A 27,769-nucleotide genomic window follows, 5' to 3' on the forward strand; every position below is an offset into this window, starting at 1 on the left:
CTTGTATAAAAGAGAGGAGCTAATTTTATTTAGATATAATATTCAGTCGAAATATTCCTCATTTTTTGGTAAAAATCGAATAATATATATTTGTTATATATTTAATACTTAATGACATTCTATATTGACAGTTCTTTATTATGAGTCTATCTAACGTGATCTTCAAACATCGCAGCGATCAAATAGTGAAAATATAGATTGTTGTCGATAACAACTCAAGAAAGGCATTCTTCTAATTTCAATTCCAGGTCAGGAAAGTAGTAGATAGATATTTTCTTCCTTGGAAGTTATCGAAACGATCCGCGAGAGTTCGAATTCCGATTACAGTAACGCATTCTTCCCTTTTTAGGGAAGGTAAAGAGTAGCGTATCATTAAAAAAAACGTCGATTACCAAACCGAACATTGCTGCGAGGCAGAGTTCTCTGCATCTTTCTTTCTACCTTCCTTTCTCTCTGCTTCCTCTTTCGTCCTTGTTTGTCCTTTTACCTGAATTTTACGTTCCTGCTCGAAAATTAACAAAATATCGGTTGTAAAACCGTTACGTTAGCAATCGCGCTTGGCCTACTTTTCGTTTCTGACAGAAACCGTATTTAAAATAATATCATATTAATATCATATTAATATTCCTATACATACAGAATGAGAGCTTTTAGTTTTTTTAGTTTTTATAGTTATCATTTAAATGACAATCGTTTTATCTATAATATATAATATTCAATATATTCAATTAATATATTGATATAAATTATGAGGAATATTGATATAAATTATGAATCTGAGAAAATTTAGAATTTTGACGTATCAATTGTTATGATTATTTCAGCGTGACATAAAACATTTTTTTCTAAAATTATTAAAATATATCAAGAAAATAACCAAATGTTAAATATTAATATTAAATATATTATTAAATATTTCTACAAATCATTTTATTGTGCATAATGCGAAAGATATTATTGGTTTGTTCTTACGACTTACAAAACGGAAATTAGAACGTAAAACCTAACAAGATCTAATTTTGATACTCGTTTAAATGGAAAGTTGATCGCGAACAAACCGTTCGTGATGCACGTCCGCCAGATTCCAGCGCATTCCATTCCATTTCATTCCACAGCGAGACTTCTCCGAAGAGACCCGAGCATCTAATCAGTTCAGCGGAAGTTCGCTCCTTTTCATTCCTTCGTCAGTCTCGCATCTCTTTCCTCTTTCTTCTTTTTCCCGCTGTGTTTACCATCCTATCTCTGGTTGTTAGGTCGATTTTATGCCGTGCGCGAGTTCAACCGAACGCAAATAACGTATCGCCGATTTCGTTTTAATATCAAGTCGCGCCGGAGCGGGGAGGGAGAAATGTCTCGTGACAGGTTGCAATGACGAGCGATTTAGGACAACAACAATTCAACTTATCCAATCTCTCCGCGCGCGAGCATCTGCCGTGATTCCAGCGGCATTTTTGTACCATCGTGTTTCCGTCGTGTAGAATACGATCGTATTCTAAAGTATAAACGCGCGGCTCGTTACGTCACATGTTCGAGTAGAACTTTTCAAGAAGCAACTGTCTATCCTGAAAACTATCCGGGATCTTTTATCGTTTCCGGTGATTATTTCCGCAGAGAGATGTTTCGTGTTACCGCTTGAAGAGTGCGAGATACTTACAAGTATTTCTCGTCGGGTAATCTGCGAACGGTTCTCTATCTTTTATAAAGTTTTTTCGCTCTCTGAATGCGAATTTAAATATGGATTAAATTTCAATTCACATCGTTTATTACATGAATTTCATCCCTTTACGGCTATTCATATTTTTTGATATATTTTCATATATTCATATATTCATATATACTGTCTTATTTTTTTAATCACATTTGTCTTTTGATTAGTTACTTTTTTTTAATAATATTGATCAGTCTTTGAGAATAAATCTAGAAGAAGTAATTATTATTATTACACATATGCAAATTATTTTGTATCGATCAAGAATGTTTTTTTTTTTACATAAATATTATATTTTATATAGTTTTTAAATTTTTTTAAAATTTTATTCTTATTTAATGTTATTAAAGAGGAATATATATATATGTGAGACTTTCGCATCTCGAGGCAGAAGAATCAAATAACGTGTCACGTAGAAAGAACGTGGATAACGATACTGGAAAATGATGTCTCTCCTTTTCATTCTTTTCATCGATCACAGGGTTGCGTAATAGACGAGAACCTTACATGGCTCGCTTGTCTTTCCCATGTACGACGAGAGAGATTTGCCTCATTTTCCATCGACATTCGCGGGATTCCCGAATCGGATGGCTACGTGTTTCATATTGTCGGCTTCGGTTCTCGACAACATCACGAGTTTGGGAATCAAAAGTACCGCCGGGAGATGTAGACACTCCCAATACGGTTCGTCACGGTGCAGCCTCGTCATCGCGCGGACGAGGATAAACGTGTGTCCCGATGACTCTGCGATTTGACGATCGGACTCGATCATCGGCTCACCGACGGGACGGCGACTACGAGTGCATCCCGTGAGAAGGATCCGCCGATCTCTATTCTGGTAGCTCGGTATCGAGAAAATGATTTCGATCGGTTTACTCGATCTTAAATTCCGCCTTCATATATAGATCTCAGATTCGCTTTAAAGTAATACGTTTAGTATTATCAGCAATTATAAGAGCGAGATTGAGGATAATTTTCCTCCTAAATTTTATCAAGATTTATGTTCATATTTATCGATTTTCCAAAATGATTATTAATTGCTGTACATTATTCAACAGCAATAAAATATTATCATTTTTCTTCTTTTACTCTCTCTCTCTCTCTTTATATATTAAGTGTATAATGTGTGTCATATATCACGTAATTAATAGATTTGACAATTCGAACTAGACGTCGCACTCCTAACAATATATAAATCAATCATTCCACAAAGGGGCAAATCTACTGCAAATTGAAACGCAAGATTTACGGTTGCGCAATAATCGATTACATCCCCGATATTTATATTTCGATTTTTATCATTCGAGAGAGAGGCAAACATACGCGTTCCGCGTGTGCCGCCCGCTCGTCTTGGAATCTCACCTAGACACACAAGAGATTAGAGACCCCTGGCATCGTTAGGGTAAAAATGGGGAAGGGGCTCTCGGGTGCCAGGACCCCCCACGGTGAGCAGGATTGCCCCCAGCAGGGCGCTAAACATCTCCGACTCTCGGCTTTTAAAACAAAACGCAAGCACGTCGCCGCCGGAACCTAGTCGTTTCGTGCTTAATCGTGCCGCATTAATTACACGAACGCCGGCTATGTTCGTTTCTTCTGCTTCTCCGCTTCAATCTTTTCCTCTTTCTTTCTTTGGCCGACAAACAAGATTCTCCCGCGCCTTCGACATGCCATGTATAGATACTTCCTCGAGCGAATCGTTCTTTGAACTTCTTCAAACTTAGTGACTATAATTGAAAACTTGATATAAAAAGAACTAAATGCCAAAGATAGAAGATAAAAGTCAAGGCAAGGCACATTTATATCTAATAAAATATTTTATGCATAATTCAGATATTATCTTGAAAAATTTATTTTTTTAATATTTTATCGTTATTATTTTAATTTGTAAAATAAAATATCTAGATTCAGAAAAACGAAAAGGGGAAAAAGAAATAATTTTAATTAATTATTTAATGTTAGAGCTATGCAGACGTATAAATAAATATTACTTTGATTTATTTTAACAGACTTTATTAATAAAATCTTAATGTGTGAAGCTGGCGAATCATTTCGCGCACATCAACAAAATTCTTTATTTCTAATAATTCTATAATTTTGAATAATTTAAACAAATATACGCAATCTTTATATTTTACCCACACACACACAAGTTCATTTATTGTCTAAAATTAATTTTATTAATTTTATTAGAGCAAAAACTCGTTTTATGATATTAATCAATAAATAAATATGTTGTATGGAAATTATTAACATGAAAACGAAACAAAGATATACGTACTGTTTGTTTTGATCAAAAAATCTCTCTTGTGCCAGAAGAAAAGAATCCAAACGTAAAAGAAACTCCAAGCTCATGAATAAAAACGCACACGTCAAGCGGATTTATTCCATTTGTCTGTCGATTGCCGAAATCGATTCGGGGAAACGCAATGTCTCGCGTGTATCTTTTTCAAAAGACAGACGTCGAACTAAAAAAAGATGATATTTTTATCCGTAACTTAAGTTTTACTTGCGCAAGAACTTCCTTACGCGTAGCAGAAGTTCGCGACTTGTCGATTATCTCGTCACACTCGAGGAGATCGTAAAAATAATTAATCGTCGACGCTGCAACAACCGATAATCACTTTGCCTAATAGCAATCTGTTATTCATGCGAGCGACAGGTTTCATCGGCAAACAAGTCTGCGAGAAGGAACGTTCATTATTCATCGAACCGTGCAAAAAAATCGTATACTCGATTAATAGTCAAATCGAGAACTGAGAATTTGTTTACTCGAGAATTAGCGTTTCTTAAATGGACGCGTCGCGCGGAGATATTTTCGTGTATAAATGTTTTAATTTTTAATCGAAGGCAAAATAAAATATCTTTTAATCTCGTAAAGCGATCGAATATATCGAGCATATTTTGCTTTGGACATTAGCACTGTTTAAGATTCGAATTAGCATAAAATAGCTGCATCGAAGCATACATTTGCATGAACCTTTCCTCAATATGTGATAAGCAACGCAATGTTTCTATTTATAGTAACCCGCATAAATGCGATTAAATTCACGGTGCTCCGCAATCATCCGGGATCGAGCGCTATTCTTAATCTAATTTGACCTTTTACATAATTAATGTGTATATGGGATGTTACGCACAATATTTTAGTTTTTTTTAATTTACCTGTTAGTTATTATATGAAGATTTTATTCAATGTTATCGTTTAGCGTTAAATGTGCGTTATAAATATGAGCCGCTGTCTTTAACGTCTCTGCGTAAAGAAGGCGTCCTATCCTCAAACGATACCGCGTATTTCATGAATTATTAATGATCGCCAATGATAGGTCATGTATCCTAATTTTTGCGCGTTGATGCGCACGGGCAAAGCGTTCAGCGTCGAAAAAAATCGCACTTCATTCTCCACGACGATGTATTTGTCATGCATATTAATGACAGCTGATGGACAAGCGGCGACTGAATCGCCCGACAACCTAATTTTCGCGCGTTAGGATGAGCGAACAGAAATTTGTGGCGTTCACTAAAGTCGTTTCTTACCTCGCTTATAAACGGATTCCTAATATATATATTTATATATATATATATATTTGGTGATAGATTATATATATCGAACTTACCGTTAATTACTTTTTAATAAAAAATAAATAAGTTTAATCATTTCATATTAGAAATTAATATAAATATACATGATAAAAAAATCTTATTTTTGTTAAGCTAAATTAATTTTAACAAACGTAAAAATTCATTTAATTTAAAATGCAAAAATTAATGAAATATTTAATATTGAAAATCAAAACAAATTCTCCCGCGCAATTCCAATTCAATACACTTAGAAATCTTCTCGACTTCGTATCTTTTAAATGGCAAGAAGACATCGCGACTGAATAAGCCTAATTCCCTGAAATATTTTCATAAACCAACACGCGTAATCTCCCTTCGTTACGGCCCTGAAAGCAATTGACACCTCTATCGCGATTGAAAAGGGACGCAGCTTCGCGAAGCCGGTCATCTCGCCGCAGCTAGCGAGAGGAAGAACGCAAGGCCTCTCGATACAGGTTCAGGGATTCCTGAAAATTATTAACGCCACAGCGAGAAATTACGACAGGCATGTCATTCCTCCGGTGGAACAGTGGTTCTCATCGCGTGCGCGTTGTCGCGGATAATTCCTGGCCGTCGATGATGAATCGCCGATTCGCGGACGGTGACGAATTTGCAAGTATAATGAAAAGTATCGGGTTAATGTTAAAGCGTTGTACTTTCACGTTGCGAGGAAAATAATAAGATCGTGTAAAGGCGCGCGAGTGTGCGTGCCCCCGGAGTCAACAAGGGATGAAGAACTGTAGGACGGAGCGAGAGGTAAATACGCGCGGGCCGATTAAGAAAAAGAAAAAGAGTCAGTAAGTAAGTACCGGGAATAAATTAAACTAATTGAGCAAATTAGCCAGCTGTTCACGCAACTATGGCATACAGACACGCTCTTCTTGGCCAGTAAGAAGCCATCGTCGTCACGCAGAAGACGTATATTCGCGCGTTCCTTCGAATAAGTGAGAATAACAGATCCAACACTAAAAAAAAAAAAAAAAAATTAAATGCGTAAATAGCAATAAAAATCAGCAAAATAGATATCATTAATGAGCCCAACCATATCATCTTTTTACGTTAATATTTTTTACGTTAATATTTTCTAAATAATATTTTTTTAAATTTTAGATTTGATATTTCATTAAACTAGTATTTTTTATATTAAATTAGAAACATTTCTCGAACGTAATATTTTTCCTTAATGTAAATCTTACACGTACAAATTCGATTTAAAATACGAGTTATTTAACATAATAAACATTCCATGATTAGTTTATTAAAAGAAAAAAATACAAAAAATACATACTAATCTTCTGAGTTGTTTTGTATGATACTTTCTTATGACGATTTTAAAAATATATTACAGATTGTTTACATTTTAATAGCATTTTATGCGGCATTTATCGTAATGATTTACTTTTTATAGGTTTCCAGTTTTTATGTGATGTCATGATTGCATGTATGCGCACGCGCAAAAGACGAAACATTATAATAAATACCTTGATCGTGGAACGATAGTAATAATGAAGTGCAATAAAAACTTGAGTGGGAACTGAGAATTAATCTAATGATTGTTATTGAAATATTTAAATGTATTCGAATGGCATAATTGCTGTTTGAACACAAGAACGAACATTACTACAATTTAATTATAAATGCGTGACACACACACACACACACACACACATGTATTTTTAGTATTGATTAATCGAAAGTATCTAGTGCCTTTAATGATCGATTTACTATTCAAATACGATATTGTTGCGTAGAGAACAATCGAGAACAATTACGAGAAAACAATCTCCCGCGTTTATTATCGATAACGAGATTTAAAGTATTATCAATCGTAATTGATTTTTGCATAATAACATGTACTCCTGTTGCGATCTCTTTTTTTTACAAGTCGAGCAAATAATTAATATTAATAATGAATAATTGTATTTAATTATTTTGTTCGATAATTACTGACGTCAATACTTGGAATCAGCGTCGATAATAGCCGCAACAGTAGAAATCAATTATACTTAATCATATTCTTGCCATAAATAGTTGCCTGTTTATATGTGCACAATCATCTTTTTAACATTATGTAAATTTTCTAATAATGTAGATATATGTCTTTATAATTTTTTTAAGCAACAATATAAGTAATAATAATTTGAATGTTACTTCTAATAATTTTTTAACGATAATAGACGCTTTGAAAAAGATTGAAAAGTGAATAATTAAAAGACTCACGGTCGATGATTTTTATATTGCAAGGGTATCGCGTTTCGCCACACGAAGGTAAATTATACACAGTTGGAGATACGTGATCGTGCGGAGAACTTAAGTAATTCTTGAGTAATTCTTTGCGCGCGTTTGCGGGCTTCGAAACTATTATCCAAATGTCAGAGGATACGAGATAATTGTTGTTACGCAAGAGATGCGCGATCGCGCATTATTTTCACCTTCGCGCCAAAGCAGACGCCTCTAACCACATTATTACCACCAAGTATTACTTCATTTTTCCAACCGACAAAATTTGAGTTTGTAGCTGCTTATTATTAAAATAATTTCTAAGTTGCGCCATAACATGCATCAATACATATAATCCGACATAATTAATTAATTTTAGTTCTTATATTACATTTAACTAGACAGCAAGTTTTTACTTATTCACTTATTAAAGAAGTACGAAGTTATTTTCGGAGATTCATTATTTTTCAAATTTGAAAAGTAGTTTTTTATATTTATATTATATTTATATTTTGTTATACTTAAACAATAACTGCAAAAAATAATTAAAAATCATGAAATATCCATATATTACGGATTTGATAGAACTATATGTTTAATTAATTCGCATCAGAAATGTAAAGTGAATTTATCTACGTTGTTATTTATTTACATATTTTGTTTTACGCAAAATAAAATAAGATTCTACTGACCTGTATCCGTGCTTCCGTCAGGCCGATCTTCATAGCGAGCTCCTCCCTAAAAATAAAAAGAAAGACAATCATTAACACTAGAAAAAGATATCAAGGCTATGCGTAGCCGCGGGCTTATTTGCGAGTGTGAGTTATTCGATTTTGCTATTACGATAAACGCGAATTAACAGAGAGAAAATCGAGTTTCCAGTCAATTAAATATTCCTATTACTCAATATGTCTAAATAATAATAAATAACCAGTGATAAAATTATTTTTAATGATTTTTTGATAGTCAGTTAAATAAATACATATTGTATATTACTTACTACATTTAATGTTTGAAAAGTTTTGATTATATCATTTTTTGTTTTATTAGATGGATAAGAGCTTCATTGCTAAGCTTTTTAAAGATTTTATATAAAATTATTTTTAATCAATATTTTATGATATAATTCTTATTTTTTTATTGATCTGGTTTAGTTGTATTTGGTTTTATTATTATTTCGATATTATTTTATATATTTTTTGTACCATTTATTTTAAATATTATATATACATGCTGTTAAAAGGTTGAATATAAATTCTGTAATGTTGAAATGTCTTTTTTTTTTATCTTATATAATCAAATGTATATCTAAATTTTTGGTCAGGAGTAATTGAAACTTTGCATATATAATTGCAACTATAATTATTGTCTCTCTTGAGCATGTATTACTTAAGAACGCAATGTAATTCAGGTAGAAAAAAATGGTTTGCTTGTCTTTTAATAGCGTTGGGGAATAGCGGTCTGACCTCGTATCATATCCGTGAGAAAATCGCAGAAACCGTTCTGCGAAATAGCCGGTCTTGTAAAAACGCGCGCGTTCATTACCTTAATTAGTTTTGCATCCGAAGACAGATTAACCGCGTATAACGACGCACGATGGGGATTAATTGCATTATGGATCTCGTAACATTATGTGTGATTTTCCGTTCGATTGCTACCTGCACGAGCCGTCGTGACGAGAGCTATTAATATCTATTACGAGACGATCAGAATCCGCGGTTAGCGCGTCAGATAAAATTCTCGTTTTATGTAGGTGACTGTTGTCCCCCTCTCTCTCTCAAACAGATACTCGGCTATTACGAATACGATTATCCGCGACTAATTGACCGGACTCGCGCAGCAGTAATGGCAAATAATTATTAGCTCTTGATATTTTACATAACGTTGATCTTGTCATACACGATACCGATCATTTCCTTTCCACTCGATCGAGTTTCGCATCCTTCGCTCGCGGGCGCACATTACACGATGTCTGCACGTACTACACGACACTTTTCTTTGCAAAGCGTATATGTTTCGCCTCATGTGGAATACTCTCCTTATCGTCGTTTATAGAATTCTGAAGCGTATGCAGATATTGAATTAAGAAACTACTGATTAAAAAGGATGTAGAATGCGTTTCAAAGTATCGAGGATTTAATTTATAAGCGCAAACCTCTAATTTGGACCCATAATATAATTCAAATTGCTTATTGAATGTCTAGGTATGCATTAATAATTAAAAAGTGCATTTTGTCACGTTACGTACACGAGCATATCCAGAAGAGAGAGAGAAATGTTTCGCTTTGCTGTAAAGATGTATGTATCTCAAGTATTATAATCATAATAAATTACGTAAAGAGCGTAAGATTACAGAGATAGCATTACAACTGTAATATTTTTAAGAAGAGAAAGAAAATTAATAGTCATCGACTTTAATGTCATTGAATTTCCTTTAGCTTGATTTATCTAGACTAATCGATTGCTCGCAGGATATTTCCAATAAAAATAATAACCCGTTTAAATCGCTATTCGTGCGATTTCACCGGAAATTGTGCGAACACATTTCCAATTTTTTCACCTCTCCAGAACAAGGTAAAGCCTCGTAGAATGTAAGGAAATCATTACAAGGCGAAATACAGGAATCATGACTGGTGTCGAAAATTTACATTCCGCGCGTCGAGGATTCATTCATGCCGGAAATATTCCCGGTTTTCACTCTTGTTGCGATAAAAGAATCGGATGCGGCGGTGATCGTGTAATCGGCGAGTATATCCGGCGGCGGGTAGAGAAAGAAAGACAAGAAGGAGAGAGAGTGAATCGGGCAGTGAGACAGCCCGCCGGGCGTCTCTCATCTCGCAGGCAAATTGCCCAGATGTTCCACGAAATCGCGAGGAAATCTCGGTGATTATGCCACGCACAGAAGCTCCCGCGTACGATCGCCCGAATCTCGTGTTTAGGTGCATTTCAGACGGTAGCTCCCGAAATTACAGGGAATTTCGGCGCGAGTTCGCGGTCCACAGATTCGCCCGGTTCACCTCCCATCGATTTTATTATCGTCCGCTCACCTGATTTCGTTGCATTCCGTCTAAGATGATTCTTCCAATCGGTCATTTCGATCAAGAACCTTTCGAATTGCATTTATTATATATCGTTATATTTCAATTTTAAAGCCACGTCATTTTACAATTATTAATCACGAGGAAATAATATAATATACTTCTTTTTTTACTTTTATATGTAATAAAATATATAAGATTATTATATATAATGATATTCTTATGTATTATATATGTATGCTTTATGCGAACGATAATACTGTTTATTATTTATAAAATTTATACATGTAAAAATTGTAATTTTTGAGATTGAACTCGTCAAACCGGGTTTATCGAAAGTTGAGTCGGTGAATGAAATTATTAACAAAATGTAATGGAGCGATGTTTAGCCATTGATTAATCGTCCAAAATGACTTTCATCGTGTATCGGCCGGTAATTGCAAAACGTATTCATGTCGTCAAATGATTTTGACGGCCCATACTCGGGCTTATTGGAGGAAACGTAACTAGAAGACGCGCGTTCGTATATAGCCATGGTACTCTCTGATTACCCGTTGTCGTGCGCTAATGACTACTCTGGCGAACATAGTTGCAGACGGTAATTCGTACCTGCTACCAGGCGGCTCGACTTCGTTTTCAATGAAACGCCGAGTATGAAAGCGCGCACTTATCAGCTTCTTCTCACGAAAAACAGGCTCGCGCGCCACGTACGATAATGTACGTAGTTTCTCTGTCCGTTGTTTAATTGTAATTGACTCACAAATGTGGAATGAATACCGTTGGACGAGACTATTAAAAATAAATGTTTGAATGTTACATCAAACTATTTCTTTTCTACGGCTATTTTTAAAATTTTATCTTTTTTTCATAAGACAATAAAAAGCTACTACAATAAAATAGGTCGAGATCTTATATCATAGAGGTGCTTTTTGACATGTATATCTAATATTCTATATATATCTCTCCAAGAATGAGGAAAATTATATTGCTGTTCCCTCTGTCTGGCGATTTAAATATTTTATTTATCTCGTATAATCTTTGCGTCACTTTTCTGATCATTCGAGTACGATATAATCTTTATTAGATATGTGCATTACACGCATGAGTTTCGCAAACGCGAACGAAACGCACACCATCGAAGAGGCGGACGAGGCTCAGGCACCTTGGGGGCTTACAAGTAATAATAATTTAGCCTTTCCCTTTTTCTCTCTCCAGGCGCGTTCTCGCCGGCGTCCTTCTGGATTTAATAAGATCACGAAATTTCGCGGTTAGACGGACGTCCCTAATTACACCCGCCATTCACCGAGACTCTCGGTTACCCTCGATTCGCTCGTATCGTTATTATATGTCTCTCTCCTAACTCCCTCGTCCACAATATGTCCTTGCCATGGGAAATGTGCGGGCTTCGGAAAAATCGCGAGTTGTTTCTATATATAGAGATTAGTCGTGTATTCGTGACTTAATGGGAAATATGAGATGACGATAGAAACTTTGTGCAATTTCGCTTCAAAGATCAATTTGCTTGAAATCTCTATTGTACGTATACAAGATGCTCTAGAATTCAATAAGAAATACATAGTTTTTATTTTACATATCTTTATTAACCAAATAAATAAATTTCATCCACGAAAATTTCACTTAAAATTGAGTGAGGTATAAAAGAAGATATTTTATTTTATTGTGAGTTAATTTTCAATTTATAAAAATTCGAAATAATTTTTGCCATTTTTAATAAAAAGAAATAAAAAAACAAATATTTTAAATAAAAAAATTAATATTTTATGTACATATTACAGTGCTGCTGTTATATCTTTGATATTTTTTAATATTTTTATATACAAAATACATTCTCGTATTATGGAATACACAATTGCACTGCAATTAACACAGGTACTACATTCACACGCATTGCAAAATAAAACGTGGCTAATTGTCGATTAATTGCATCAACACGATAATTACAGCTCTCTTTAGAATCCGGTTCCGTGGTTATGCGAGTTTCTCGAATTTCGCGCGAAGAACCAGAGTTTTCAAGATTAGGCGAATAGATTATTTCGCGCGAATAATTCGCAATGAAAAACCATTCTCAGAATCTATTGCGACCGCTGAAAGGAAGTCCTTCCTGTTCTGTCCTGTGCAACGTTGCAAAGTTATAGCAATTGGATTGCGAGGCGCGAATGGATTTGCCATTTCGCAACCGCACAGTAGTATAACGCGAAACCTACGGGCAGCATCAAAAGAGGCCGCTAAGTGGATTAAAGGCGAGTTTCTTCGTCATCTTCTTCGTCTAGAACTCTCTTTCTTTCTCTTTCTCTCTTCCTCTCTCTCTCTACTTCTCTCTTCCTTTGCTACTCCTGCCGCGGCATCCTGCCGTTCTTATTTGTTCCTGTCTCGGCACGAAGTCCTTCGTTGCAACCGCGCTTCGTCAGAAGTCACGGATGAAAGAAGATAATTTACTTAACTTAGGTTTAATCGTGTTTGCGCGCTTATTTATTCGCGTCGTTTGCTTCAACAACATTTGGATTTAACACGTTTGAAATTTAATTCGATGACGAAATGATAGTGATTAATCACGATATTTCAAGTTGCAATCATTTTTAATATGTATGGAATTAATTATTTTGCTTTTATACAGAGAATATATTTTTCGTATTACTTTATTTATAAGCAAAACCTGCATAAATATAATTCCCAAGAAATTTCATATTTCTATGTAGAATTATTTTTTTAACATAATCGTATTAATTATTTAATATTTAATTATAAAAAAGATATTGTTGGTTCATACAAACCAAATTATAATACATCTGTTAATTATTGAGTATCTATGATATGTTCCATATTATTTTTCTATATACATAAAAGTCGCTTTCATAAATGTCATTGTTATTGATATAATTGACAGCATATTGGCGTGACTCTCATAATGAAAAAAAGTTTGCAGTTTCCATCTTGTTTTAATAAATTTACTTAAATTAATTAAAGTAATGTATTATTAATTAAAATAATTAATTATTTATTAAAGTAATTTAATTTTATTTAATACAGATTCAATTTGTTCTTTTTTTTTCGATTCGTGTGTAGCAACAATTGTGCTATGCATACGGCTCGGATACGCGTATTGCAGAAATGATTATCGTTGAATGCGAATCTCGAGTCGAGTTAGAGAAAGAGATAGATGGCTAGGGTATAAGAATGCACGAGCGAGACAGGAGAGATGGAGAATGCGCGCGGGCGTGTGTGCGATATTGCTGGTGTGAGCAAGAGGCTTGGCACGCGGGTAATTTAAGTAATTACTGCACAATTACATTATCTAATTAACCCCGGAGGTCGGAGCAGTCGTCAGTCGCCGCGACGGCCGTGATTGTCCCACTTATGGCGCAATCGCAATTATTATTGTTTAACGCGCGCGACACGAAATCCGTTGAATTTACAAAAATTCGCAGAAATTTGCAGAGCTGACAGGAAAACGGACAGTTTTAATTTTGTTGTATTTTTTTTAAAGCATATTTTAAAGAAAGATCAGAAAAAAATAATGGTAAACTATATTTATTAGTTATAATTTTGTTTAAAAAAATCAAGTATTGAAATTATCTTTTGCTTCTAATGATAAACTAATGGTAAACTATATATTTATTAGTTATAATTTTGTTTAAAAAAAATCAAGCATTGAAATTATCTACTAATAGAATTACAATTATTATTATCAACAATTACAAACACATATCATTGTTCGATCGATTCGTAGAAGACTCGAATAGTCGAAGTCTTCTTTTTCTTTTTTTTCCTCTTATTAATTCTCGTTACCTACCAAGATCATGCCATGCAATCGTTTCGCGTGATCGACGATTGGCCCGCGGGCCTTACACGTGTTTTTTCCAAACTAGAGGGATCCTAGTTTTCCATTTACCTTCTCTTTAGATTAATGGCGAGTCGCCGGTATTATTCTTTTGTCATAACAACTTACTAATGCAATAGCAACTGTCTTGCCATGCCACATCCGGAACAATTCGAGTCAGAAAATCTGTCCGTTAAGGCAAAAAAAAATTTTGTGTAATTTAAGTTTGATGTAAAGATCTCTCTTAATCTTTAAGCTGTTTAATAAACAAAGAGTTAAAATTCCTTATCTTATTAAGACAATATTGGCAATTATTAACGAAACTTGATTGATAAATAAAATCACAATGACTTTAATAGTATATTTTTTTTAAATAATAGCTCGCGTACGATTTATATTAAATTAAATTTACAGTCCCTTTACTTTTCATTCCAAACTTGTTTATATTCATATAATTGTTCATGGCATTTCCGAAAGGGAATAAAAAAATGATGTTGATTCATGGTTGATGTATTAGTCACATTTGTGACTAAGGAAGAACTAATAGCTGTTAGTTATAAAACTTATTTATATACACTTATTTATATAATATGTTATGTTGTAAGCATATGTATTACAATTCATGCGCATTGTTACGATCGCGCTGAATAAACAAGTCTTAGAATTTATATCTGCATTAAATCACGTACTGCATTTATCTCTACATAGTTATATCTCTATTTGCGTCAGTCGATATATTTCTTGATAAATATGAGATAACAAAATATTTTTTAATTACTTACAAAATAGCATCATATCAACATGATAAAACAAAAATTAGTCATTTTGCTTTTAATTACTGTCGATTGTTATCTTACTGCAATGATAAACATACAACTTATATAAGTATAACTTCTTGTACAATTAAAAATGACTAATATGCAATTTATGTAGATAAAATACAATTTATATTTATATTAATACTACATATTAATAATAAAATATAAAAAATACATTAACAAATAATAATTATATGAATAAAGAAAAATTCGGCTAGGTAATTAATAAAAATGCCAAACTTATTCGAGAATATCAATTTTTTCACGATACGAAAATATAACGAAATGATGTGTATGACACGCAAAGCATAAAAAAAAGTCTTGAAAATCAGATTGACACGAAAAGTGGCAAGAGTGTATCCATAAAATATATACTTCTACGATCAGGATATCACGGAATCAGATTTACGCACACACGATCATTACCTGTGGATATGTCGAAAAGGTGACGCGTCGTCGAAGTTCGAGCCTCGATAATAAGCGACGCTCGAAGCCTTTCTTACACGTCATAAGGAGACGCCTCCGTATCGATAATGTTTAATAACGAATCACGCCGACCAGACGAGTAATTCGCACTGACGAGGGGTGACAAGCGGCTTTTGCCGCTCGCATTATTCCCGAGCGGGATCCGCGGCCGTTTTATCGACCGCCACCTTTGTGAGGAGCGAGGCGAAAGAGAGATGCCGGTAGCTGGCTGCGTAATGCGTGCGTAATGCGCGCTTAATACGCGTACGGCGTGGCGAGCCAATTACTGATTGGCCACACTACCGCCAATCGGATGAGGGATGGACCTTGGACAAACCTGTACTCTTCGCTCTCCTTCGCACTTCGCGAGACGAGGAGGCCCTTCGTCCTGCTCGACAACGGAGCCGCGCCGTCTTCGAGGATGTCGAGGAAGGACGAGGAAAGAGACGACCTCGAGATAGTTTAACAATCTTTTTCATCGCGCTTTGAACGGGATTCGAAGGGGCAAGGCGAATGGATTCGAATCATCGATTATAGGTTGTTTAGATTGCAATGTAATTAACATATTTATCTAAAGGGGATCTTGAGCATTCACCGTATCTTGTATAAAGACAGTATATTTTTAACATTTATTATATTCGATTTGACGTATGAGTTTCCTTTCTTAGAGTCAATCTGAAAATTAAAATTTGAAATGATTCTAAATCATAAATAGTAAAAAATTTTAATTAAAAATACTATAAATCTGTTAAATATTTAATATTCCCTTCTAGGCAGAGACAGAGATAGATGGATGGAAAGAAAAATTTGAATTTATTTATTAATATATAATTTTAACTAAAAATATACATATATATATAATATATTATTCTTAGATAAAAGAAAAGAAAAAATTATATGTTATCAACTTTTGATATATAAAATAAGAATGCCGCATTTCTCGTAAAACTTGCCACCTATTATTAATCCAAATATTATTCTCTCACGATAAACCAATGATCGATCGAAAACGGAATGAAAGCGGTATCGAGTTTACGTCGTTGATTAACGTGACGGACAGAGATCCAATGCCGCTTCCGTAGAGCCGACGTAGCAACAGCGTCCACTAATTAACTCCGGAAGGCACTAATCTTATTTGTTGAGAAACGAATAACGGGTCGGCAGCGTTTCTAATCGATCTAATCGGAGCATGACTCGTCGTCGGCCGATTAATGACAGGAGAAGTTGCGGGACACAAGCGAACGGCAGGGCCAGAAGATGGCTAGAATCGCGGCGGAGAGAGGGTGAAGAGGAAAGAGTGGACGCAAGAAGTACGATGAGAGGGGCAGGGGGAGAGGAGGGAGCAGAAGAAGAGACCGCTCCGTAGAACTGGTTCCGTTCCATGGATCACTGGAAACAATCATCCTTATTAAACTCACCACTGGCCCACTCCGCGGATATAAAGGCATCCTTCGGAATGATTTACTGAGAAGCGCGTCGCGCGGCCCTTTGAACAGGTGGATCCCTCGAAACGCGTCGCAAACCGACGATAAATTTTATGGATTCACCGTGTAGATAGATTGAGAACACGCACGACGGGGGTGGCCGCGCGCGATTCCGCCGAGTCAGCTTTTGAAAGCGAATTCGGGATGAAATAGCGCCCGGTTGGTCGAGCAATTAAGAAATGAAGAATCATCAAAGAGTTTTGTTATGACTAGTTCGGACATTTTCTCAGCACTTAGCTTTACATAATTAAACTGAGATAATTTGACTTACATGTGATATATTTTTACGATGAACAAATAATACCGAGAGAGAAACAAATAATAAAATAAATCTCACGTAAACATCGCACGAGATATTTCATCCATTATATCAATGTAAAAACCTGCTGGAATATAAACGCGTCTTAACACACCGTATATATTATATTTACGAGGTTATTAATTAGCCACGTCATTCGTGAGAAAGAAACTATAACCATAGCTGGACATTCGAAGCGATGACGGGATCTCGTCGGTTTAATGCTCCGCTCTCATTCTTTTCCCCCCCCCCCTCTCTTTCTCTCTCTTCCTCTCTTTGTATCTCTCTCTTCTAGAGTTTATAACCGGGATAAAAAATTAAAATCAACAGGGACACCGAGACTGGTTAGCGGAACCGCTCGCGGTCGAATGATTAGTCCGGTCGGGCTCGACGCCGCCGTCGTCGGTAGCAGCGCGGACCCGAGTCGCAATACTCTAATCTAAATTAGATCTTAAGAGCCCGTGAAGGTAAGTGGCCACGCTCTCTCGCGAGCCTACGTGGCGAGCTGGCTTTAAGTGCCATATAAGCAGGACGAATCTGGTAATCCGCGCGCTCCCTCGCAAATGCCAATCGAGCCCGCACTCGCGACTCGCAGAAAGACGCGCGCTTATCTGTTATCGCACTTGAAAATGGCATTCCATACCGTCGCCGATAGTTTGTCCGTGGCTACTTCTTCGTCTCGGATCGATCACAGGCGAAATTGGAAATTTGAAATTCTTTTCAAGAACAAAAATAGCAAAAATTCAAGAAAAATATGGAAATTAGAAAAAATTAAGATTACATCTCGCGTATCTAAAAGCTTACAATAAAGAATTTTTTATCAGTGAAATGAAGAAGCAACAAAAGATAGATGTACACATGAGTAAAAATAAAAATTGCATTTACTTAATTTATAGATATAAGAATATTTATATAGGAATCTCGAAAACTAAGAGTTCAGAAAAAAAGTTTGCCTGACATTGTGCAGTCAGACTGATATCTACTGATTAAAAAATAAATGACGAAAGAAATATATGTATGCAAAAGAGAAATATATTTATCGTCCAATTGGTACACAAGCCACCACGCGGGAACATGTGTCTTTTATTGGCAAATGAATTTTTATTCACGTTGTACGGCAAGTTAATCGTGCTAGAGCATCATCTTGGCTCGTCGATATATTGTATTTCGATAGGTCCGAATCGCACGCGTGCCCTTCAGGCGCCTAATGAATATGCATCATGCTCCACGACGCGGTTTTTACTTTCTCTTCTCTTTTTCTTTTTTTTTTCGTTCCTTTCTCGTTGGACTAGTCAATAAACCTAAGCGACCATAAAATCCAATTAGTGTGAAATTAATACCTCTGCACGGCAAAATCGCGGAAGAAGCGGAGATCAATTTATATTATGGAATGGCAGAATACATCGGATAATTTTCCACGAGTAGGAAACGCGTACCAATAGATGAGAAATAAATTAATAGATGCGACACGAATATTATTAGAAGCCAATTCACTCAATTATTGGCCATTTCCTGCAGAAAAAAAACTTTTATGGCGACAAATAAATAGGTGTCGACGTTGTAAGAGAACATGTATATTCATGATAAAAATTAATATACCGGATGATTGATTATGAAAACAAGTTGTATATCGATAAATAAATTATATAGAAATAAATAGTATATTCACGAGACATGCGATATTAAATTACGGAGCTTGTATACATTTTAGTTTATCATTTTCTAATAAACAGTAACACGATAATTCCATCACTCACATCAAATTTCTCTATGCCTTTTTCTTCAAAAATCGATATACTAGCAATTTCTCAATTACGATCAAAAAGATTCACAAACATTCGTCCTTCTTTTAAGCATCTTCATAGATCTTACGCATTTAAATTTTTTTTTCATTAAAAAGGAGAAACCATTAGAATTCTGAAGGGATTGATTTCAATTTCGTTAGCTAAAGTATTTTGCTCGCTAGGACCTATCTTACGAATCGCAATTTCATGTACACATAAATGACGCGTCTCGCATTCGCGAATACATCTCCTCAGTCTTGACCGTATACCACGGACACTCTACCTGTTTCACCTCTCTCTGCATACTCCCCCCACCAGCTTCGTTAATTACGAGAACCCATACCGTGGCCGCAGGACCGGACCTATTACGAGCGATTACACCGCTATTAGTTACCTACCGGGTGTTCCACGGAGGAAGGTACCGAAAAAAGGACAAGAGAAAAGAAAAAGCTATCCAGATAGATTGCGCCGCGGCCCAATGGCGGCGCGATATACTGTACGTATGTAACTGGACCCGAGTGTGCAGGGGACTTAATGTAAAACTGCCGTTCCGCGTCTACGGATGGGAATTTGCATGAGGATCGTCAGTCCAGTTGCAAGAAGGCTCGATGATCGATGTATCGTTCCGCGAATTTACACTCGCAAATACGTTTGCAGACTTACATTGATGAACATGCGTGATTCATTTAAAATCTGCCACGGATTAAAATTAAAAAAATTAAATGGACGCAATTATTACTCGAGATTATATTTAATAAAAATGCTTTAGACAGTTTACGTTTTACGTTGATTTTATATTTGTCTTTTTTTTCTAAGACGTACAAAATATCCTTTTACGTTAGAGATTTCATATTATTTATTGTATATTATATGATTACTACAAGAAATTATATACAATATATCATTACGGCAGAAATGCGTGAAAGTAAAATGAAATAATATGAAAGTAAAATAAGAGATTAACGAGAATATTCAATATTATTATAATTAACGTTAATGTTCTTTTCGTTTTTACTATTAATGTTTAATGATTTCTCTTCCAAGAAATCTTTTATTCTTAAAATCAAATTCTGCTAGAGATATAAAATTTTGATATTAAATTTTTATCGCACATAATTAAACCGATTACATATTAATTTTATTGATTATTGAGGAGCCGTTTTTTTCTTTTTTTGATGCCTCATTTTTCACTTAGAGCTTAAGAATTCTAACAGGCATATCTTTTAAAAGACATACCGATGCACATATTGTGTCTCCAACCGTCATTCGATCATCACTATTTCGAGACTGTTTCAGGTAGTATACACTTAGGATAACCAGATCTCTTTTATAACCGTGCTCAAGGACTACCTGTGCACTCATCGTAAATGTTGTGCGGCAGAGACCATTTTTGAAAAAGAATTCAGTAAGTAGCGAGAAAGAGAAAGAGGAGAGGAGGGGGATAATATCGACGATAAGCCGGGAAAGTGAACAGGAGCCAGACAACCAAATATTTGGGTGGCAGCCGAGATAATAGACTCCTCACATTGTATCTAAATCCCATTACTCCACCGAGCACGAATTTTAAAGCCTGATAAATACAGCTAGACATTTGCCTATCGTCTAGACTCACGGAAGGTACATAAGCTTCCTATCCGGCGATCGAGATATATTATAAGCTCTTAGCTGTCGAGATTATTCTAAGAAGGAAAAGCATGAGCCCTTAGAAAGAACTTTGTATCAATTAGTTTTCGCTCGACTGTTATTAAGAATTGAAATTATCTATTTTTTGCTGTTCATATGCTACACATTTTTTATTCATTTAGTATAGTTTATTTTCATCAACAACACGTATTATGCAATATTTTTGTTTAAAGAAATTCTTTTCAAATATTATACGATTATATAAATAAAATTCTGTCCGAGAATCATTCGGTATTTGAAAGAGAGAGAGGAAGAGAAATCAATATAAAAATTCCAAATTATTCAATTAGTCGACTTACCTTGTAAATACATCCGGGTAATGCGTCCTGGAGAAGGCCTTTTCGAGCTCTTCCAATTGAAAGCTGGTAAAGGTTGTTCTGTAACGGCGCTGCTTTCTCTTGGGCGCAAAATCGTCGGCCTCAGTCTCGCTTTCGGGGCTAGTCGGGGTCGCTCGCGGATGAGCACCTTCTTCTTCGGGCCTCACCTCCTCCGTGGAGATGCCCATTTGGGTAGATTGGGGCGTCGTCGTCGTCGTTGACGTCGGCGCCGATTGTTGATGAGGCTGCGGGTGAGGTTGCTGGCTCACCTGAGTAACCTGGCTTGAGCTGCTCGTGCTGCTCGCAGGACTCGTCTGCGGGACGGCCTGCTCGCTGCCTCCTCGCAATGAATGATCTGCGAGAAAAATTACATCACTTATATATAAATGATAATAAAAATATAATTATTTTTTATGTATGATTACAGGTGCCACATGAAAGCTGCAACGATTAGCACTTGAAGCACTTGAAAATCGCAACGCACGTGGACTTGAAATTGAAAACAACAGGACTTTTGGTGAGTCGAGATTTATCTGCGATAATGCAGTTTTATCTTAATAATTAGCAGTTTGTTAATCAAGCAACGCTAAATATGATTTTTACTTATATCTATCATAGCAATCATTGCGATATTTTATCGATTTTATAAAAGACAATTGTTGCATCTCGAATATAAATTTATATATAAACTCGTAGGAGGATTATGTTATTTAAATGGATGGTTTATATATAACTTCACGTTTTTGCAACATATTAAAACAGATCATAATTTTTTATTTCGAGATTTAACTTCTAATATTTTTCGATAGAAAATAGCTCTTTTATATATTTAATAATAGCACTATTCAAAACTCTAAAAAAATGTCTAATTTTCACAATTTTTTGATCGAAATTTTATGTTCTGGAAACAAAATGTTGCGACAATTTTTTTTTATTTCGCGCAGTGATAAGTATCTCGAATATCTTTTAATATCGCATGCCGAGTATCGAATCTAACGATAAACAATCGCCTCGATCTATTCTCTGGATTACGCGATCGCGTTTACCGCGGATATTCTCAATCGGCGTCTGTCACTTCGCGCGTTGTGTTTGTTGTGAGACGTCAATCTCCAAACACGTGTTTCGCGCAGTATGATAAGTGTCACGAGTATTTTTCAATAGCGCGTGTGAAAATCGTGAATGTCAAATCTAATAACAAACGATTATCTCGAATTATTCATTGGATTATGCAGTCACAGTTATTTTTATCGGCTTCCATCGTTTGGCATTAATTTTCACATTACGAAGACGCGAAGTTGACACCTTATATTTCGGATCTCTATTTTTTACATTTTATTAAAATTTTTTCTAATAATTATATTGAAATTTTGAAAATAGACTGTTAGGGTTACTTTCACTGTTGGGGTTACTTTTACATTTTATTGAATTCTAATAATTATATTAAAATTTTGAAAATAGGCTGTTAGGGTTACTTTCACTGAAGTTTGCCATTGGGCTCTTATTAGGCCAATCGCAATTGAAACACAAATAGAGTGTGAAACGATTTATCAGCTATTACGTGATCCGGTGATCATATTTTATCAGCAATCGAATTTCATGATCGATCAAGAAAATTGGAGATCATTGGTTTAGTTTTAGTTACAAGCGAATTTAAATACTTATTTGAGGTACTGACCGTAGACCATTTCAGGATTTAGAATTTCAACACGTCAAATTTTTTCCCGCTTTTGTGAAAAGATTTATGAAGAGATTGCCGTAAAAATCAAACTAACCATTAAAATAACTGTTAAATTTTATAAAAAAAATTTTTTACATAATCATCCAGAAATTTATATAATGTAAAATTTTAAAAATATCTTTTATTAAAAAATATTAACAAATTTTTTAAATAAGCGTGCTTCTTGATATAATAAATTTTTTATTGACAATGAAAAGAGAATAATACGAACTAAAATAAGTATATCATTTCGAAAAATAGAATTCTGTCATCAATAGCAATATTAGATTAAAATATATATTTAATTAATATATTTGAAATAAAATAATACATATATGTATATAATGACTTGCGCTATCTCGAACACATCTTTGCACATTCGCAAAAACTTCATGACGAATACATGCAGGTTATCTTTCGAGAAAAATGTAAGATATGTAATAGACATGCGCAGATATATAAATCGAACAAAACGATACAATCGCTTCTCATGCCCATTAATTTTCTTGCGCGATTCCCTTTAATTCGCGTGCCCTCTCGCTATATTTTGCGAACCTGCCGCGGTTAATCTCCGTATTGCATCGTTATTCGATTCGAAAAAATAAATCTTGCGAGTAAACTAGAGCGTTTCCGCGTAATTTGTGGCACAGAAATATAAAAAATCGAGCAATTTACTCGGCATCGATGTTATTATTCGCCGCAATCGTACTCATACATGTAGTGATGTAAGCAAATAAGATGAAAACACTGCATTTGATACTTAAGTGCATTTTTTCTGAAAAACTTCTCCCTTTCAAATAGGAAGAATACAAATCTATTAATAGAAAATACTTTATTTAACGAATCTTATATCATCACACTTGAAAATTTTTTTAATGAAATTTTATTAAAAATTTCATTAATTTTTTAAATTAAAATTTTACTGTTTTTAACTGAAAATAATATTTTATAATACGAAATAATATATCGAAAATGTAAGAGATTCTAATAAGAAAATAAAATTTAAGTTAATTTTAATAATAATTTGATATACGAGTCTCTAAAATATATAATTTGATTTATTACTATACGCATATGTATCTGCGGTAGAGATGTCATTCCTTTCACTGCGACCTTGCCTCGTAGAGGAATTAATTCCTACGAGTTCACATCTTGGCATAATCGCGATGCCAGCTTCGTGGTAATCGTGTAATAACATTCAATATTATTTGTTGTCTTGAAAGTTGCAGTAAAATCATCCATAATAGATATATATTCGGAATTAAAAATGATTGTTGTTAATACATAAATGACATAAGATAAATTTTTAAAAATTTCAAATTTTAAATTTTCCAATTTTTAAACTATATAAATATTTACAGTAATTCTTTTTTTTAATTATGATATATTCTTTTACAAAGCAGAAAACTAATAATGATATGAATAGATTACGTACGAAGCGCATATATAATATAATGTATTCATAACACTTTGATAGTTATAAACTCAAGCAGTGTTCAAATTTCTTTCTATTATTATGCATACAGTATTTGACTCAATCTTATTGTGTTGGCATTGAAATTATTTTTTCCTTATTTGCATCCGTATACATATGTGTGCTTGATTCAATTTAGCTCAATTGAGATTTTCCACGAAGCTTAATTCGCAACGATTACAAATATCCCTGTCACGTTCCGCGCATATCAGTAAAATGCAACTCTTACATCGTACAATCGTATGCGAGGTCTTTAAAGAAAACTGGCGATCGATCGAACAAATTTCTAGGAGCGAGAGATTCGTTGGAAAGCCGAGGTTAAATAGGCATGAGATGAGGAGGAGATCTCGACGAGATTTTACGCAATTCTTAAGCGGCCGTTTTTAATCAAGTTAATTTATCGGAAATGAGCTTATAATGCAGGTAGCTCTGATATAATGTTGATAATACACAGATCTAAATCTGGCTGGATTTTTCTCTTTGTTCACGCATGTGCAACTATGTGTGCAACTACGAGTTCATCGACGCGTTTAAGAAACGAGACAGAAAGAGAGAAGTAAAGTTGAAAAGAGAAAAGGAGACGAGAGAAGAAAAAGAGAGAGAACAGAACGTGTAGGTAGCCTTTTACATTATAATAGCATTAATGGGGCTCGAGGCCGCACTTAAGCGTTCACTCGCCGGTCAGTTCGTCGTTATTATTAACTGAAAATTACCGAAACCGAAATCTAATTCGCGTAAACACTATAATTTCACCGCATGCCGTGGAATCGGGAGTAGCTCTAAGCATTCGCTCTCTCATATTCTCCCCTTGCGATAACGCATTAAATTCTTTGGCTTAATCGCGAGCGGACAAATATACCCCCTTGAGATAACGCATCTATTCGCCATAAGCAGATTATATCGATTTTTGAGCCTAAGCACTGCTCATTCCGCATCAATTTCGTAACCAGTTTCGGTTTGCACGCAAAGATAACAAAATTAATACAAAAATCAGATTAAAACTGTTGTTATCAATTTAGTTATATTCTTAACGAGAATTCCTCGCGTGTTCAAAAATAATTGTTAGGAAATAATTCATTCCGTTATTATTCTATTACACGGTAGAGTAATTCTGATTGACTAATTATAACTCTAAATGACAATATGTAAATGAAAATATCGGGAAAACGCAGATCTTTAATTAACACGAATTCATAAATGTCAAGCGACAAATTGCTTTCAACATAATTTTATAAAAATCGACTATATCGCAACTATGTGCTTCGCGTTATCTCGTCGATGTTATTCCCAGCGCGGGTTAGCGATAGCTGGTTTATGCGTAGTAAGTGTATGTCGTAATAAACATTGACGGAAACGTGTTTTAGTGCGATTCCATCGCGAAACGGGTAGCATAAACCTGCATCGCATCGACGTCCTTAATTTACCACGAGTTCGATCTCGCGAGGACCCATTTATTTCTCCCCATCGGCTGTTGCTCGCGCGCGCCTTGACAATATCATGAATGTTCAATTAGATACGTCATGCTCGATTAGAAACGATTGCAGGCCTGTAGCTGATGATTAATCTCGGGAACGCCGAGAGATATCGCTTTATTAATGCAACTAATAAAATTGTACAGAGTATTATTAATTTTTATGTGCATGCACTACATTTTTTTCTGAATTTATTATTACGCTCAAGTGTACTTATATATATGCGATATTTCAATACCAAGTTTTGAGGAAACGCGAGCTTATTTTACGCTTAACTTCAATTTTGATTCTACTTTAACAGAATTTTTTTTGTTAATTTTCAAGATTGTGTAGTTGCAAAATTCTAAGCAAATAACTTGGCTTCTTAAGTACGTGTCAATGACGCGGTGCGAACGCAGCACTGCCATGTCCGTGAAACGGAACTTGAAAAACCGCATCGTTTTTGTTACATTTACGCGCCGTTAGCGGCCGATTGTACGTGTACGTTCGTACATGTGCGTGTGCGCGATTTACGGCCGTGCAAATTAGCGCGTCGCAATCAACCAATTAGCTAAGTCATTGTGACCGCTTACGCGAACGCGACATACGCAGTACGCACTGTGGACAACGACGGCTGTTAATTAGCCGCTAATCCATACCGCGAATGGCAATTAAGCTTCCCCGATCTTTTCCGTTCGCGAGATTTCTTGTGACTCGCACGAATATTATAAAATATCGCTATATTTTTTTTCCTTTCTTTATTCTCACACATCGTGTCACTGAAATCACATCTAATCGTTTGTTTTGTAAGCTTAATTGCGTACTAGTTTTTGAACTTTTTACGCGGATGAGAATATAAAACATTCGTTATACATTATTTCTGACAAAAAAGGGGGAAATTATCCTTTATCGTGATACTTATCGGTGATTTAAAGTAGATTTTTTGATCTACTTATTGCAGTGATGCGTGTAAAATAGGTCTTTTTATACGACAGATTAAACTGTCATAATTTATAAATTATGGTCAGTTAAAACAAAATTCACTGTAAAACCAGTAAATTTCACTGTAAAACCAGTAATCGCTAGTTTGTTCGTTTACCGCTACGATTGCTATCTCTCTCGTATTTAATTTTAGTCATAAGAATTATATAAAGTTTGCAAAGAGCGACATTTAAAATTAGAAGTATTATTTTGATTTAATTTCTGATACAATCTCAATAGAGAGGCTTCAGATATTAAATCGATCTTTATAAGTCGGACAAATAAATGTCTGGCGACTTAATGAAAATTATTCGTTCGTTATCTATTTAAAATAACAAGTTCAATATGTGCATGTAATATATATTAATAAAATAAAATTTTTAATATAATAAATATTTAGTAAATATAAATAAAATTTTTAAGTTTATATGAAACAGATAGAGAGATGAATTGTAGTTTAATATTACTGACAATAACGAAAGAAATATTACTGATATTGAGAAATATTACTGATTGAAACAGTAAAAAAAAATTATTAACTGATTCAAAATTATTAACTGATTCTTTCAATAAAATATCACTGATTTACAGTGCTGTACTTATAACTGCTATAATCAGTGACTATTTACTGTTTTTCAGTGATAATACACTGATTCACTTTTAGAGAGTACGATTTCTATTTCAACTCGATGAAATTATAATAATCAGATACCATTTTTAATTCTTGTACATATTTTTAATTAATTAAAATAATATAATAAATTAATATATAATATTACTATAATAAATTAATTAAAATAATATAATAAATTAACATAATATCAATATAATAAATTAATTAAAATAATATTAAACCAATGTTAACAGCGAATGAAACCTCTGAGAATGTTCTTTCT

General features: G+C 34.6%; 1 protein-coding gene and 1 long non-coding RNA gene across 7 annotated transcripts in view; one reads left to right on the forward strand and one right to left on the reverse strand.

The window, feature by feature from the left end:
• Positions 1 to 27,769, forward strand: part of LOC145961997 (uncharacterized) — a 125,537-nt gene that overhangs the window by 9,386 nt on the left and 88,382 nt on the right. For 4 of the 6 annotated variants that reach the window (XR_014435774.1, XR_014435777.1, XR_014435776.1 and 1 more), the window contains exon 3: positions 21,678 to 21,767. This is a non-coding gene — a long non-coding RNA (uncharacterized LOC145961997). Of the gene's footprint in view, positions 1 to 21,677; positions 21,768 to 22,940; positions 23,053 to 24,895; positions 25,363 to 27,769 lie in introns of those variants that run through there. The other 2 variants (XR_014435778.1, XR_014435773.1) reach the window with 2 other exon arrangements.
• LOC145961996 (aristaless-related homeobox protein) overlaps positions 1 to 27,769 on the reverse strand; it is a 118,561-nt gene that overhangs the window by 3,696 nt on the left and 87,096 nt on the right. Inside the window, exons 3-4 of the mRNA XM_083082710.1 lie at positions 21,233 to 21,605; positions 8,218 to 8,263 (exon numbers count right to left, since the gene is read on the reverse strand). Of these exons, the coding sequence (XP_082938836.1) occupies positions 8,218 to 8,263; positions 21,233 to 21,605 (419 nt within the window). The remainder of the gene's footprint in view (positions 1 to 8,217; positions 8,264 to 21,232; positions 21,606 to 27,769) is intronic.

Source organism: Camponotus vicinus, unplaced genomic scaffold (assembly GCF_025532165.1).
Source record: "Camponotus vicinus isolate PSW18456_S1 unplaced genomic scaffold, iyCamVici1.0 SCAF_11, whole genome shotgun sequence".
NCBI classification, from domain to species: Eukaryota; Metazoa; Arthropoda; class Insecta; order Hymenoptera; family Formicidae; genus Camponotus; species Camponotus vicinus.